This window comes from Ursus maritimus, unplaced genomic scaffold, assembly GCF_017311325.1.
Source record: "Ursus maritimus isolate PB19 unplaced genomic scaffold, ASM1731132v1 scaffold_23, whole genome shotgun sequence".
Taxonomy (NCBI): Eukaryota; Metazoa; Chordata; class Mammalia; order Carnivora; family Ursidae; genus Ursus; species Ursus maritimus.
In genome coordinates this window covers 30,675,920-30,692,051 of record NW_024424786.1, presented here as the reverse complement: position 1 = coordinate 30,692,051, position 16,132 = coordinate 30,675,920, and the positions used below count along the sequence as shown (strand labels likewise).

Sequence of the window (16,132 nt, the reverse complement as noted above, 5' to 3'; positions counted from 1 at the left end):
AAGCCAACAGGTCTCAGAGGTGCCCTAACAGAATGTGGATGGTCTTGGGGTGCGTGGGTGGCTCTTGGTTAAGTGTCTGACTCTTGACTTGGGCTCAGGTCAGGATCTCAGGGTCGTAAGATCAAGCCCTGCATGGGGCTCTGTGCTGGGCATGGAGCCCTCCAACCCTGCACAGCTCTCTTGAAAAAAACAAAAACACGGATGGTTTTTCTTGCCTAGGGAGTGCCTGAGGTTTCCCCATGGCACAGAAAAAAAAATTTCAGGAAGGCTGGTCCCAGGGTTGCTTCTGTCGGAGTTCTCCCCAACCCAAGGCACTGCTGGCCAAGAGCTCACAGCCCCTCTCTGGACCATGCCCGTGAGGGGCAAGGGAAGCCTTGGTTTTTCCTTCACTGCTACATGCCTCTCTGCTCAGGTGTCTTAGCTGGGTCTGGCTGCTTCCTCTGGTGGCCAGTTCTTAGCACAGCAGCCCCCTGCAGGGCTAGGGGGCAGAAGGCAGGAAGTCCCTCCCCTAACCTCTCCCTGGGAGCCCAGGAAGCCAGGTGAGGGGCCCTGCTGGGTCAGTGGGTGGGAGGCTGGGGGTTCAGCATGCCGGGACTCAAATGGGCATGATCTCATCTCTCTCCTTCTAGGCCTGAGGTGCCTTGGTCGAGTCCGGGGACAGCCTTCCTCAGGCCTGGGTGGAGAGGAGGCATCGTTAAATACAAGGCAGTTAGGAGCCCAAGGAGAGTTAAGGACGTTTATTTCACATTCACACATCTGTACATTTTCTATAAATAATGTAGAGCTGAACTATGTACAATCATCTCTTGCCCACTCCCAGGCCAAGGCCATCTCTCCCTTCTGGCACCCAGTGCCCGGAGATACTGCCTGCAGACACTGACCGCGTATACTGAACCTGGCCCTGCCCCACCTCACCCTGCTTCCTGCGCACAGTAGCCAGTGGTCTCCGGGACTCTCCCAGCCCAACCACTTTGCTCTCTCATGCCAAAGGCAAGCAGACCTTAGGGAAATTGCTGCTCAGCAAAGAGAAGCCCCTCGGCGCTGCCCCATGGCAGTGGTGGGGGCCGCGGCGGGCAGCAGCTACCAGCCTGGGAAATGCATAAGGAAGGAGGGAGGCTGCCACTCACCCTGCTGCCCGTGACTCTCCCTGCCTCTCCCTGCCCACCCCTCATCTGAGAGGATAGGCCCCAAGCTTCCCTCCCTCTGTACCGAGTGGAACTTCGCCCAGCACCCAGTCACACCGGATCCCAGAGGACGGAGAGCCAGAGTCCTGTACTGGAGGCTCAAAGTGCCAAGGACGAGCAACCACAACACGAATGTCTCTGGGACACGCAATGGTGGGCTCCTACTGTACTCAGAGTTCTCAGAAGCCACTGGCCCAAAAGACAGACAGACATCACTCTTGAGTCCTGAGGGGACAGTGAGCTGGTCTCCTGGGAGTGGAGAGGGAGCAGGGGGAGGAAACCGGCTGAGCCCTGTGACAGACACTGAGACACTCTGAGACACACAACTGTGAACCAACTAAGCCAAGGCGAGGGGCTTGCAGAGAACACACACGCAGCGTCGTGCCCTTGAGAACAGAAGACGCAAGGGCATCCTCTCCACTGGGGGGCTCTTAACCCCTCCCATCAGCTCGAGACGGGCCGGGGTGGGGTCCTGAGATCTTCCTCACTGCTATGAACTGCAGCCACATACGAGAAGAGACACAACACAGAGTAGCAGATCTCATGGGCCTAGAGGGGAGAGAAAAACCAGACGGATCGGATTCCTGAGAGTCCAACATCTCCGAGGGGAGATCTGCCCAGCAGGAAACTCTGCCCTCGGGAGGGGCTCAGGCCTCACAGCTGGCTGGTGGGACAGGGGATCTGTGTGTGTGTGTCTCTCCCAGGGCTGAAGACTCATTTCGGCTTCAGTTGAATCTGTGGCATCTAGACCACACTCAGCTCTCCAATCATCCCTAGTCCGCCTGACCCCATGCTCTCAGAGAGCCCGCCCCGCGCCGGTGTGAAGGTCCCCGGGGAGCCTGCGCAGACGGGCCTGCCGGGGCTGGGTGCCACACTCACCATTGGTGTCTTGTACTTGTGGCTCACCACTTCTTTAATTTCAGGAACTAAAACCGGACGGGCAAGAGACAAAACAGAAAGTTCAAAACTAAGAGCGATAGTGCCAGGCTCCCCCAGGCGGCAGCGCCCGGCACCAGGGTCCCCTTCCCCACGGTAGCCTGTCCCAGTGGCTGCAGCAGCTTACGCTCTGACAGCTCCTGCCCAGCCACTGCTGGACGAGAGGACACTGCCCCAGACTCCTCAGCCAGACCTGTGGGGTCTGTTGTGGCTCCCTGCTCGATGGCTGCGACACTAGCCGCTTCTGTGAGAGCCTCAGCATGGGCGCGGGCGGGCCTTTCACCGGCCTGCTCGCTGCTACTGTCCAGGGCCCCGAGGAGCTGCGGTGGGGCGTCCCCTCATGTTAGTCGGGTGAAGAGAGTTGTCTCTAGCCTGCGCCTCACCTTGCTGAGATGCCCGAGAACTCATCCCTGTCACCAGCCCGACACTCTGTTCATGTTAAGCATGGTTCCCTGTACTCCCAGCCCCTACGCAGAGGGTCCTTAGGCTGGATGAAGAAGTGGCATGATACTAAAACCCAGCAGACTTGTAAGCTTCCTTCCCTGAGTGGCAGGAGAGGCCCAGGCCTGCCTGTGTGAGGGAGAGCGTCAGAGGGCTCTGGAGCAGACACACCGAGCAGAAGACAGGCGAGTACAGCACCCGGGGAGGGAGGTGACAGGGAGCATCAGGCAAAATACACACATGTCCACAGCCCGGAATGCAAGACTAAGTCACCCCTGCCCCAGCCATGCAGGGGTTCTGCTTGGCCAGAGGAAGGAGGAAGGCCCCCCGGGGCTCAGCCATCCTGATGGCCCCTGGAGATGGGAGCAGAGGGGTGTGGCATCCCCCTGGGGGCCAGAAAAGGTAGGATGAGAGTTGGCCACACCTTCTTCTGACCCTGGGAGGTAGAATTCGGGGGACCCAGGGTTAACAGGGAATAAACTCATCATAGGCAGAGCAAGAAGCCCAGGTCCTTCTCCTGAGTTGAAAGATTCCCCCAAATATCTCTCTGGCAGAAGAGAGAGGGGAGCACACAGGGGAGAAAACTCAGAACCAGTGAGCCAGCACGAGTGGGGGGGGGAGGCTGGGAGGAAGAGGGTGGGGAGAAAAGGGATGAGACAAACTGGCAATGTGAGCAGCTGGTCTGGTTGAAGGGAGCCCATCCCACCCGCGGCAGGGCCCAGGCGGGGGCCTGGGGGGAGGCAGCACGAGCCGAGGTCACTTTACCTGCTGGAGAACGAAGGTTTTCATAGCAGCGATGAGGGGCACAAAAGAATGAAGCACAGACACAGCAGGAACTCAAAGCCCCGGGGTGAGAACCCACTATGCCACCGGTCAGCGTCAGGGCCACCAGTCAGCATCAGCGCCTGGCTGCGGGGACCAGCGACGACTGCCCTGCCTGCCTCTGAGGCCCGCTAGGCTTCCTGCCCTCTAGCATGAGGCTGCCTGGACCACCGCACGCCCCTCCTCCAGCACAGGGGCCAGGCGGACACCTGGATGGCACTGGGGTGGCCGGATGGAGCACTGGGCTGCTGGGAGGAGCTCAGCAGGTGACATGAACACATCAGAGCTTGGAAACTGCCTGTCTGCTCTGCCCCAGAACTTTCTGACCACCAGCTGGCCAAGAAGGGAAGGTGGCGCCAGCTCACTGAGCCTCCGCAGGAGTGTCTCCGAACTCGAACCCTGGCTAAGGCTATCTGCTCTTCTGGGACCCATTCCCTAGAGGCCACTGTCTGGCTCTTCTTTCTTCCTCCTTCCCCTCGCTCATCGCGGGTTCCCTTTTCTTCCCTATCACTCCTAAGCCTCCTGACCTCTCTGCAGAGGTGGCTCTTCTCTCTGCCTCTAGTCCCTCCTCTGGAGCGCCGAGGTTTGAGTTACTGCCATGTGAGTCCAGACCTAAGAGCAAAATAGTGTAATTACCAAATTCCTCCAGGACAAAGACGCCTCGGACTGTATTGCACTTTTTAATGTGATTCAGCTCTATGAAAACCTGCAAGAGAGGGAGGGAGGGCGGGGTCAGGCCCAGAGGCTCTCCCCCTGCCCCACAACTGCCCGCTCTCCCAGCTACAGCCCCGCCCCCGCACAGAAGACCTAGTTCCCAGAGGGAGGGCCGGAGAATCCACACACACACAACTCAAAAGCGCTAAGAAGCGAAGACAGCAGAAAGGGCATGTACCTTCCGCTCCTGGCCGGAGGAGAAAGCATGGGAGAGAAATGAAGGCGTTAGTTTTAATGGTCAAACCCAACCCGAAGGCCCCTCTGCTGTCCTGGGCTGCCCGCCCATACCCTCTGCCCAGGGCAGCGCTTGGAGGACACGGTGCCCCGGGGGTCTCCCCGCTCAGCCCATCAGCTCTCCACCCTTCCATGCATCGTCCTCCGGCGCAGAGGGCTGGCACGGGCGCAAAGCTCCCCTCGGACTGTCCTTGGGGTGGGAGGTGTTCATATCTTCCTTGAAACAAAATCCAGGCTCTCCCAAGAAGCACACGGTGAGAGAATAACGGCTATCGCTTAGGAGCAACTACGAGAGTTCTACGAATCCTATTTGCAATCCTCACATCCACGTGGCCCAGTGTGCAGTACGACCCTCGTTTTATAGAGGAGGACACAGGATCAGAAAGTTTATCTGCCCATGAGTAACGAAGCTGGGCTCTGAATCCAAGCACATCCTAACTCCAAAGACCCGTCTGTTACTCCACCCTGCAGGACTCCACGAGCGGGTCCAGTGCTTCCTCAACTCCAACGGACTGCTCGTGGTGGAACACGGACCCCACGGCCATTCTCTTGTGATCAGTCGGGGCCTGACTCCCCATCTCTGCAGGATCTGTCTTCTAGGGCAAAGCCTTAAACTACCGACCAGCTTGTACAAATCCGTGGACTGGTCAGACACTGGGTTTGTCCAGAGAGGGGGACCCAGAAGGGGGCTGGCTGTTGTTTAACAAGATCTCCTCTTCGGAAGGTGAGGCATCAGGGGGAGCCATGGCACTAAAAGGCGGTCAGAAGCCTGCTCCCCAAGAAGTGCTGGCACCTTCGTGATCCAGAAAAGTATTTCAGTAAACCTCTCCTTGGGCTGACCCTAAGGTCTCAAGTATGCTATTTAATATATTAAAGTCACGGATAGTAAATACACTGCCCGAGCAGCTGTTTCCCATCACACCAAAGCTGCCTGGTCAGGTTCCTGAAAGAAGAAACTAAAATGGCGAGGGGAGGAAGAGAGGCACGGAGTCCAGAGGGTCACCTCCCCTCAGTGTCTGCTGCCTGGCCCGGGGCTGTGGCGCTCACACATTCAGACCTGGCTCACAGCCTCAAGGAGAGGAACCAGGACGTCAGGGGAGGGTAGGGAAGGCACTTGTGTGAAGAGTCAGAACTGGGAACGGACCTGAGATGATGCGCTGGCCTCAGAAAGGAATTAGCTTAAGGAATGTCCACTGAGAGGAAAAGTAACACTGTGTTAAAAGACCAAGAGAAAAAAAAAGTCAGCTCCTCTGGTGGAATCACAGTGAGAGAAGGATGTATTCTGAAGGGCTCCCCAGTCAAAAGAAGGGGATGGGGCCTGTGGGGCAGGGGACAGAGTGGGGACACTCAGAGGGATGAAAAGAATAGGAAGAAGAATCAGCAGGAAAAACAGGCAAATAAACACACATACTCTAGATAGGACAGACACACACACACACACACACACACACACACGCAGACGCACACGCACACGCACACAAGCTTCACGCACACCGGAAACACGCGAGGAGATCAGCTGGTCTAGACTCTCAAAGCAAAACCACCAAGCAGAAGCACACCCTGGGAAGAGGGGAAGGCAGACACTGTGCGAAGAAGGGCCAAGTGAGACGCTCCCACTCACACTGTGCTGAGTCTAATGGACGGAGGCAGCCTAGCCACTGAGGCTCCCTCTCTTTCCCCGCCTCCCAGAGAGGCTCCCCACTGCACCTTCGCCAACGCACTGTGCCCCCCCGACTTCTCTCTCTGGTCCAGCTGCTCCCATCCTCCCACTAGGCCCGCAGGCTCACTGGGAAAGCACCGGGACCCGGAGACCGAGCCTGACTACAGGTGGGACGGAACAACAGGGCCAGGCAGCCGGTGCTGCCGCTCACACCTACCTGGTTGTGCATGAACTTGAGACTGATCCCTTCTAGGGTGACCTGCAGCAAGCCACCCTCACCAGTCTTCATGTCCTGCACTGGGAACTCGCCACCTAGTTCAGGGCCTGTGGTGGGGGAGGAGGTCATCAGCTAATGGGGGAGGTGGGGAACCCCGTGCCTGACCTCCTTGTCAGGCCTCTGACACTCAGAGGACGGATGGAAACAAACAGAAGGCCTGGCTCGGGGAGTCCGTCCCTTCTCACCGGGTTTGATGCTCTGCTGTCGGGCAGCGGCTCGCTCCATGCTGTCCTTCACACAGTAGTACAGCTCCCGACACTGCAGCACCGGGGAGAGAGCTGTCCTGTCATCCAAGCCTTCCAGGGTCCCCCTGCTCGGCTCTCCACCCGCTGCCAAGCGCCGGGGCCGATGCCGGGGCACCGGACAGCTTTATGTGTCCCACACAACCGCCGGAGGCCAAAGTGGGGCTCTCGACATGGACTGTGGAATTCTAACTTCCTCGCAAGAAACTCAACACTTTGCCCTCAACACCCACCCTCCGCCCGGCAGAGCTCCTGGGTACCTTCTTAGTATAGAACTTGTTGAGCTGGGTCTCCGAGCCGTTTCGACGCCACAGGCACAACACCTTGGTCTTGGGGCAGTAGGTCATGTTGATGAGCTTCTCATACCACCAGCGCTCGTACACCGTCCCGATGTTGCTACGTAACACCACGCAGTCATCGCACACCTGCAGGAGGGCACGGAGCGCTTCAGCGGTTCTTGTCGCTGCGTCTCCGTCAGCCCAGGCCACGCTACCCTGTCTCCCAGGCGGAAAGGATGGGGCAGCTGGTCCTGGGAGGCTCCCCGTGGCCAGCTTCTCCGCTCATGCTCACCGTCTTCCTTTGCTGGGGACACAAACACTGACCTGCTGGACCTACTGTCCACTAGGAGGTTTACTGCAAGAAAAGGAATCACTGAGAGGAGCTGCGAGCAGGGAAAGACGCACAATCAGTGTTTCTACTCTCACTTCAACCAGCGTCTATCACCTCTTACATGCTCTAGACATAAGAGGGTGACTCACGCCATGTGCCAACCTTAGGAATCATCTCTGTGGATGAGCGCAAGGGCAGGGGATTATGGCAGGCTTAACCAAGGAGAAAAAAATGGAACCAATGCATTTTCTAATGCTGGCTCAGCCCTAGTTCTGCATAAATCTTTTAAATAATTCATCACCTAAGTGACACATGGGCAATGCTTATTGCAAAAAATATATAATACAGGGTGATATAAATTAAAAGGCAAACTCCTCCTTCACATTCTCTTTTTAAAACTATAAGTCCTTTTAATTTATTTATTTATTTACTTACTTACTTAACTATTTAGAGAGTAAGCCTGTGTTCGCAGGCAAGTGAGCTTGAGTGGGGGGCGGGAAAGGGCAGAGGGAGGAGGGGAGAGAGGATCGTAAGCAGGCTTCACGTCTGGTGTGGAGCCCGATGTGGGGCTCCATCTCATGACCCTGAGATCATGACCTGAGCCAAAATCAAGAGTCAGACACTCAACTGACTGAGCCACCCAGGTGCCCCCTTCCCATTCTCTTCTTGTTCAATATTCTCCCTCTTAAGATCAGACTATGTTAGGTTTCTAGCTGTCCCATTACTTAGCTGTGTCACTTTGAACAAGGTGGACTGCATCTACATATGCTCATGTGCAGATTAAATAAGTCAATGTGCAAAGAATTCTTAGGACAAAGCCGGGCACATAGGAAGTACCCTAGAATTAGATGCTGTAACAACACTATAATTATAATATAAAAAATGTAACAAGGATATTATGACCCCATTGATGATTCTCAAGTCTTTCTCCATACAAGACCCATTGTCCTGAGCTCCTGAACCTCTCTCTATCTGGATGGCTCATGGCAGTGCTCTGATCTCATCATGTCCAAATCTGAAGTCAGCATGTCCTCCGGGGCAGATCCTCCTTCTGAGTCCCATAGTTGAGTAAATGGTATCGCCATTCACCCAGCTGCCCAAGCCAGAAATGAAGGAGTGATGCGAGACTCCTTCTTTTCCCTCTCACTACATCACTGAGTCTGTTTCACCTCAAATACCCCGGAACTCTCCCTTTCCTCCACTCTAGTCATTAATTTATACTTCTTTCAAGTCTAAGCTCAAAGGTCACTTTTTTTTTTTTTAAGATTTTATTTATTTATTTGACAGAGAGACAGCCAGCGAGAGAGGGAACACAAGCAGGGGGAGTGGGAGAGGGAGAAGCAGGCTCCCAGCGGAGGAGCCCGATGCGGGGCTCGATCCCAGGACTCCGGGATCACGCCCTGAGCCGAAGGCAGACACTCAACGACTGAGCCACCCAGGTGCCCCTCAAAGGTCACTTCTGAGGAGTCATCCACATCTCCGAGACCTTCTGCTATGTGCTCTCCTACCGCCTGCCCCCTGCGCATCTTCTCTCATAACGCTCATCATACTTTATGACACTTTGTTTCGTAAGCTGACTTCCCCAAGGGCCTGTCAACCCCATAAGGGCAACCGAGACCGTGTCTCCCTTAGTCACTGCTATAACCACATACCCAGCGCACCTTGGCATATACTACGTGCTCCATAAATATGAAGTGAACGAAAAAGGAACACACGAGACTACCAGGGTTAATCTACGACCTAAGAGTTATTGTGGTTCTGGGGCGCCTGGGTGGCACAGTGGTTAAGCGTCTGCCTTCGGCTCAGGGCGTGATCCCGGCGTTATGGGATCGAGCCCCACATCAGGCTCCTCCGCTATGAACCTGCTTCTTCCTCTCCCACTCCTCCTGCTTGTGTTCCCTCTCTCGCTGGCTGTCTCTATCTCTGTCGAATAAATAAATAAAATCTTAAAAAAAAAAAAAAGAGTTATTGTGGTTCTAAAAGCCTTACGGAGAACAAGGTCATAAAGCAGCTGAGCAGAACTCAGAATTCCAGCCCAAGTCTGACTCTAGTTTTTGAAAAATGAAAACTACTACCCCCACTTTCCATAATCTTTTAAGAACACCATGGCAAGGAGAGGAAAGGACAGGTATTTAAAACACATGATTTCTAGGCTAGAGAGATGACAGTAATAACGTACCATACTCGCCTCTGCTGCTGGGGGAGATATAAACTGCTACAGTCTTTGGGATGGCATTTGGCAGAATCTATAAAAACTTTAAATCTATATAAGCTTGATCCCGAAATTTCACACTAAGAATCTAGCCTATAGAAATTCTCATGCGAGGGGCACCTGTTGAGCGTCCGACTTCTGGTTTTGGCTCAGGTCATGAGCTCGTGGGTCGTGGGACTGAGCCCCGAGAAGGGCTCTGCACTCAGCGGGAGATGCCTGAAGATTCTTTCCCTCTGCCCCTCCCCCAGTGCACGCTTGCACACACTGCTCTCTCTCAAAATAGAAAAATAAATCTTAAAAAAAAAGAAATTCTCATGTGAGTGTGCAAAGACATATGGCCAAGTATATTCAATGAAGCAGTATTTTTTTAAAAAGTGGGAGGGACTAGTTGAATAACTTATGGTATACATCCATCTAACACCTAATGGCTAAAAAAACAAAACAAAACAAAATTAGTCATCCATTTAAAAAACAAAGACGGGGTGTCTGGCTGGCTCAGTTGGTGAAGCATGCAACTCTTGAGCTCAGGGTTGTGAGTTCGAGCCCCACATTGGGTATAAAGCTTACTTAACAAAAACAAAACAAAACAAAACAAAAAAAGAAAAAAGAAAAACCAGAGACAGATTTAGATAATATGTAGACATGGAAAGACGTGCGTCATAAATTAAATGAAAAAAATCAAATTATATAACAATATTTGTAGTTTGATACCACTTTCGTTAACACTGAAACAAAATTACATATAAGTAAATTGTATTTATAAAAATACGCATTTTCAAAAATCACACCAATCTCTTTAACGGTGGTTGCCTCTGAGACATAGCATTGGAAGGAAGTGAAGGGAAACATACTTTTTATTTCATTTACTTCTATAGAGTTTGAAACTTTTACATATAGTGTTCTACTTCTGTAATTTTTTATTATTTTTTTTTTCGAGAGAGCACGCATGCGTGCACAAACAGGGAGGGGCAGAGGGAGAGGGAGAATCTTAAGCAGGCTCCATGCCCAGTGTGCAGAGCCCAATGCAGGGCTCGAACTCAGGACCCTGAGATCATGACCTGAGCTGAAATCAAGAGTCAGACTCAACTGAGCCACCCAGGCATCCCGTCTACCTCTGTAATTAAAAAAAAAAAAAAAAAGTAATAAAGAAGATTTTTAAAGGTCTTTGCAATCGCTCTCCCAGCGCTCCTGCAGCCAGCAGGCTGTGCAGAGACGAGAAAGGCGACGTCAGGCTAAGCGTAGTGAGTGTGGCAAACAGGGTGAGTGAGGTACGGTCTTATTTGGCGCTTTAAGGGAGAGGTAGCTACGAGGTGGTGGATCCACCCAAACTCCAGGGACTTCGTATGAGGCTCCCCTGGATGGTGGTGAGAGTAGTGCTATACTTCAAGGAATCTTCTGGATTTATTTTTTAAAATGGAAAAGGAAAGGGTGAGGATCACCCGCCACCTCTTTGTGGTGCAGATGTCCTAAGTCAGCCCTCAGCTCGAGGAGACACCTAGCCAAATTCTAGAACTTTATAGTGACATGAACATGACTCTCTTCGCAGCTACACCAACACACATGTTTCTGCTTCGGGGAAGAACCCCCACCCCATGTTTGATAAACCACTGGTTTAAAAAGCTGTGGATGTAAAAATCAAACTCAACTAAACCAAAAGGAAACAGAATACTTGTAAAATTATTTAATTTTACTACTTTATATAGGAGTTGTACTTGGTTCCTACAATTATGTAGAAGAGATTCATTTTAGAATTAAAAATACAGCAATAAAGAAATCATAGCCAATTTCCTTTACAATTCTGGAATAAGGAAGGATTTTTCTACTTATAACTCAAAATCTAGAAGCTATTTTAAAAAAAAAGACTAATTAATTGAACTATATAAAAGTAAAAAGATTCTGCCAAGGGCCGGAGGGAGGATTAAAAAAAAAAAAAAAAAGTAAAAAAACTCTGCATGGCAAAAAAACCCCACGGCAAACTCAAAGGACTGATGAGGAACTTCACAGGGAACAGCTCAGACTGCCCACATCTAAACCCAGTGATCACTGGAGAGAGAGAGGTGGCCATATGGGGCAACAGGCAAGACACAGCACCACCCACGAAGCGTTCTTGTCAAAATACTGAATCTGAAACTCATCAAACCCCCAGACTGAACTACTAGTTTATCAAAAATACAAGCGGTAGAGAGACATGTTAACATCAAAGAGACGCAAACAGCAAAAAGTCTAGAATGTGAGATACTCCGTGGGGCATACTTCGTCAATGAAATAAATGGCAAAGTGGGAGGGGAACCATTATATGCTAAGAGACACTTCAGAGTCCCATCAGCCAAAGTTATCAATGTATTTTTTCTTTGGAGCATGACGGCACCTGGGAGCGCTTACAGAGTCTGTGCGTGTACGCAGGGAAGCAGACGCAGCCCCACGCACGGCAGCCTGTTCGCAACAGCACAAATGGGGAAGAAAACCAAGGGCACCTAGACACTGACTGAGTCAACTACGGCACAGCCACACCACGGAGCACTGTGCAGTTGTAAAAGGGATGAGAGCCAGAGGAAATACAGTGAATGACATCATAATGATGTCTGGTGACAGAAGGCGACCACACTTATCATGGTGAGCCCTGCATAATGTAGAGAATTGTTGAATCACTACGCTATACACTTCAAACTAATATAACATTGTACGTCAACTCTTCTTCAACTAAAGAAACATGAGAACCCTCTTTTTGTACTGACATAGAGATCTCCAGGATATGTTCAATGAGAAAAACAAGGTACAGATCAGTGGTCATGACGTGCTACCTTTCTGTAGAAAAAAAGAAAAAGAACTTATGTTCATATTTTATCATGTTTGTATAAAATACCACTGGAAGATACAAAGGAAACCAATAGAGGTGGTTACCTATGGGAGGAAGGGGTGAGGGGGATAGGAAATTGAGAGGAAAGGGATAAGAAAGAGAGCAACACTTCCCAACGCCTACCATTTTAAGTTGTCCTGACTTACGGACAATGGGACAACATCATCCATTCAACGTATATTTAAAAGAAATGATGGCGAATCATCTATTATATTATTTGCATAAGAATCTGACAATTTAATGATAAATGGATCATGAAGATGAATGAGATTAAGTGGGAGAAATAGTCTGGTATCAGGTCTAGGAGTTCCCTGTGACTCTCAAATGTCCGTTTGAGACATACCAACTAGCATGAACTAGCATTTACCTCCATGAAGAAGATATCTCCATTTGTGTCTGTCCCTGCATGTACCACAAATGTCTGCTTCTTCATGTGCCGGCTGCCACTGGACCGGATAGAGAGATCACGTCCATTCTGAGAAAAGAGAGATCTGTTACGGACATCCACGTATCTCTATCACAGAGCTTTCTGGGCCAAGAATTCCGCCCCCCACCCCCCACTTCAGCTATTGAAATCCTATCAGTTAACTTAGCACAGTGCCATCTGCTGGCCACAGGCCACAAGGGCCTGTGTTCTCAAACTTTTTGGTCTTAGGACTCTTATACCTCTTAAAAATTATTCATGACCCCCAAGAGCTTAGGTTTATGTGAATTATAGTTAGAGATATTTACCATATTAGAAATTAAAACTGAAAAAATTAAATATTAATTCATTTTAAAGTAATTAATAATTCATTTATAATACACCAATTACATGGTAATATAAATATTTTTTTAATAACATGTTTCCCAAAACAACAAAAAAATGAGAAGACTGGCACTGTTTTACATTTTTTCACATGTTAGTCTTTAAAAAATAGTTGGATTCTTCATACCTGCTTCTGCATTCAATTCATTGTATTATGTTGCTTTGGAAGGTATATAAAGAAAATCTGGTCTCACAGATACGTATTTGGAAAAGGGAGGAGTATTTTAATAGCTTTTCCAGATAAATATGCGTATTTTTCTTTGGTAATTATACCAAAATCTGAGAAGTAAGTTTCTGATAGTTTGTTGCAACAATATGAAGTCTGAAAACCTATCAATGAACATTTTGTACTTTGTTACATGAAATCTGTCTGTCTGCCTTGCATTTTGAGTGGATCTTTACTCCTACTTGAATTTGTAACACCACACAATGGTCTTCTGTAAAATACTGGTTTAAGGAGTAATGCAGCTCTTCCAAATATTGGCCCATTTCATTACAGAATATCAAAAAATCACATTGATTAATATCAATCTCATTACAAAAGCCTTTAAACAAATCAGGAAGCTTGAAGCTTCAAAGTCTGCCAAATAAACACCCAACTCTGAATAACCACAGTTAGTCATTCTTCCAAGTAAAAATGATGTCCCATGGACAAAACTGACAGTTCACCTTGCAACTCAAACTGTTAAAATCGCTTTTCCTTGAAATAATCATCCTATTTTGGTTTACAGCACAAATACATCCTGTATATTTCTCATTTGGTCACATAAATTATTAAAAAGATGTATAATCAATTATCAGATTTAGTAAAATTGGTGATTTTAATGCTTTCATCAAGAATATTCAAAAGTGCAACTAATTTTCTTTCTCTATTTTAAACAGCAAGTGCACGCCAATGGCTCCTAGCATGGTTTAGCGCCAATGCCTTCACCGGGTGAAGATAACCAGCAGTTTTATCCATCACTGCTTTTGTACAATCAGTGCAAATGCCAACCCAGTAAAAAAAGGCAAACATTTTAGTACTATTATGAAAAGTTTCCAGCTCGTGGATCCTTAGGAGTCCACAGACCACATGCTGAAACAGCTGTAGCAGGATGGTTTTAATACAGAGAATCCGATCAGAGAACAGAAGGACTAAAGCCTCATCTAGACTCAAAGCCCTATTTTCATTTTTTTTTTTAAGATTTTATTTATTTATGTGACAGAGAGACAGCCAGCGAGAGAGGGAACACGGCAGGGGAGTGGGAGAGGAAGAAGCAGGCTCCCAGCGGAGGAGCCCGATGTGGGACTCAATCCCGGAACGCCGGGATCACGCCCTGAGCCGAAGACAGACGCTTAACGACTGCGCTACCCAGGCGCCCCAGCCCTATTTTCAAAACTGGGGGTCTTGAAGATATACAGGCCAAGCAATGACCCACGGGGAAGCCTCTGCATTAGGTGACAAGGCCCCAGCCTGGGAGGCGACAAGTGCAGTGTGAGGGGAGCCTAGGGGACGGCGCAACATGCTTACCAGGTTCGCTAGCTGATCAAGCACTTCGTTGATTTGCTGGCTGTACACAAGCCCAATATGGGACTTTCCCATTAGGCGCCTCACCTTCTTCCGGATGTCGTTCTTATTTACCTGGAAAGCCAAAATGGGATCTTAATGAGGGATCTGCTCTCCCTGCAACTGATGTAGAGGGAATGTACAGCAAGTTTCCTACCATTTGAGACAATTCTGAGTCCACATCACAGAATATGAGAGAAAACATTCAACTGTCTATTCTGCCAACAGGCTGGGAAGGAAAACCCTGGGTGTCCCTGGGTGGCTTCCGTAGAAACGTAGCTTTTAGAGCAGGTGTGGTTCAAGTGGACTGGGGCTCAAGGAGACACTTCTTCCCTATCCCCAACCAATACTGTAACATTCACCCCTGAAGGGGCCTTAGAACCCCTGGGGCTCCTCAGACTATAGTTCAGAAACGAGGCCTTAGAGTAGCGACATTCTGGCTCGGCTGTAGCAGAGGCACCTTCCTGGGGTTCAGGATCACCACCCTTTCCCAAACAGAGTTCTCTGGGACCCCTGCAGTTCAACAGAGAGCAGTGAACCTTACCACAGAAAAGAAACAAACCTAAGTCAGCCTGTCAGGTGTTTTCTGCATCTGATCAACTAATCCCTTCTTACTTAGAGAGGCTGGGAAAACAGGAGGAGGAGACTCAGGGGCTTACTCTCAAAACAACTCTCTTCTACCCATCAGCCCCAAACTTCTGTTTCCCTTTCAAAGCAGGACTCATCTATTTGGTAACATACTTCTTCCACGGCCATAACAACCAAGTACAACCAAGTCAATCTAGAACCTACCATTAATTTTTTAACAAGTAGCTCTTTTTACGTCTATGGAAAACTCTATATGATAAAGGACTAGTGCTGAAAGATGAATTCTGACTATCCTTTCTAAGGTTTTAAAAACAAACACTTAAAACATTTTTAAAATTCATTGTATTCTGTAGGGAGTTCTACTGGCATCCTAGAACTACTGGGCAAAGGAAGCCCATTTAAAATTCAAAATAGGGGCGCCTGGGTGGCTCAGTCGGTTAAGCGTCTGCTTTCAGCTCAGGTCATGATCCCAGGGTCCTGGGACTGAGGCCCCCGTCAGTCTCCCAGCTCAGTGGGGAGTCTGCTTCTCCCTTTCTCTCTGCCCCTGCTCATGTTCTCTCCTCCTGCTCACATAAATAAAATCTTTAAAAATAAATAAAAAATAAAAATAAGATGAAACTCGGTAGAGTGTGCAACTTTAAAAACAATATTTATTCATTTTAAAGATTTATTCATTTATTTTTGAGAGAGAGGCAGCACGCAAGCGTGCATGGGCGGGGGCAGAGGGAGTAAGAGAAGCAGACTTCTCGCTGAGTGGGGAGCATGATGCAGGACTCGATCCTGAAACTAAGAGTCGGACGCTCAACCAACTGTGCCACCGAGGTGTTCCGAGTGTGCAACTCTTAATCTTGGGGTTGTGAGTTCAAGTCCCACGCTGGGTGTAGAGATTACTTAAAATTTTTTTTAATTTTTTATTTATTTTTTTTTAAATATTTTATTTATTTATTTGAGAGAGAGAGTGAGAGAGAGAGAGTGAGCACAAGCAAAGTGAGGGGCAGAGGG

At 49.4% G+C, this 16,132-nt stretch overlaps 1 protein-coding gene across 19 annotated transcripts in view; it reads right to left on the bottom strand.

Moving 5' to 3' along the window:
- Nucleotides 1–722: 722 nt before the first annotated feature.
- Nucleotides 723–16,132, bottom strand: part of MADD (MAP kinase activating death domain) — a 41,407-nt gene continuing 25,997 nt past the window's right edge. For 7 of the 19 annotated variants that reach the window (XM_040639070.1, XM_040639056.1, XM_040639057.1 and 4 more), the window contains 9 exons: nt 14,507–14,617; nt 12,556–12,663; nt 6,771–6,935; nt 6,454–6,526; nt 6,209–6,315; nt 4,276–4,284; nt 4,020–4,089; nt 2,064–2,110; nt 723–1,733 (listed from right to left, as the gene is read on the bottom strand). In XM_040639070.1, coding sequence (XP_040495004.1) covers nt 1,629–1,733; nt 2,064–2,110; nt 4,020–4,089; nt 4,276–4,284; nt 6,209–6,315; nt 6,454–6,526; nt 6,771–6,935; nt 12,556–12,663; nt 14,507–14,617 — 795 coding nt within the window. In that variant the 3' untranslated portion in view covers nt 723–1,628. Of the gene's footprint in view, nt 1,734–2,063; nt 2,111–3,910; nt 3,996–4,019; nt 4,090–4,275; nt 4,285–6,208; nt 6,316–6,453; nt 6,527–6,770; nt 6,936–12,555; nt 12,664–14,506; nt 14,618–16,132 lie in introns of all 19 variants that reach the window. The other 12 variants (XM_040639058.1, XM_040639059.1, XM_040639061.1 and 9 more) reach the window with 3 other exon arrangements.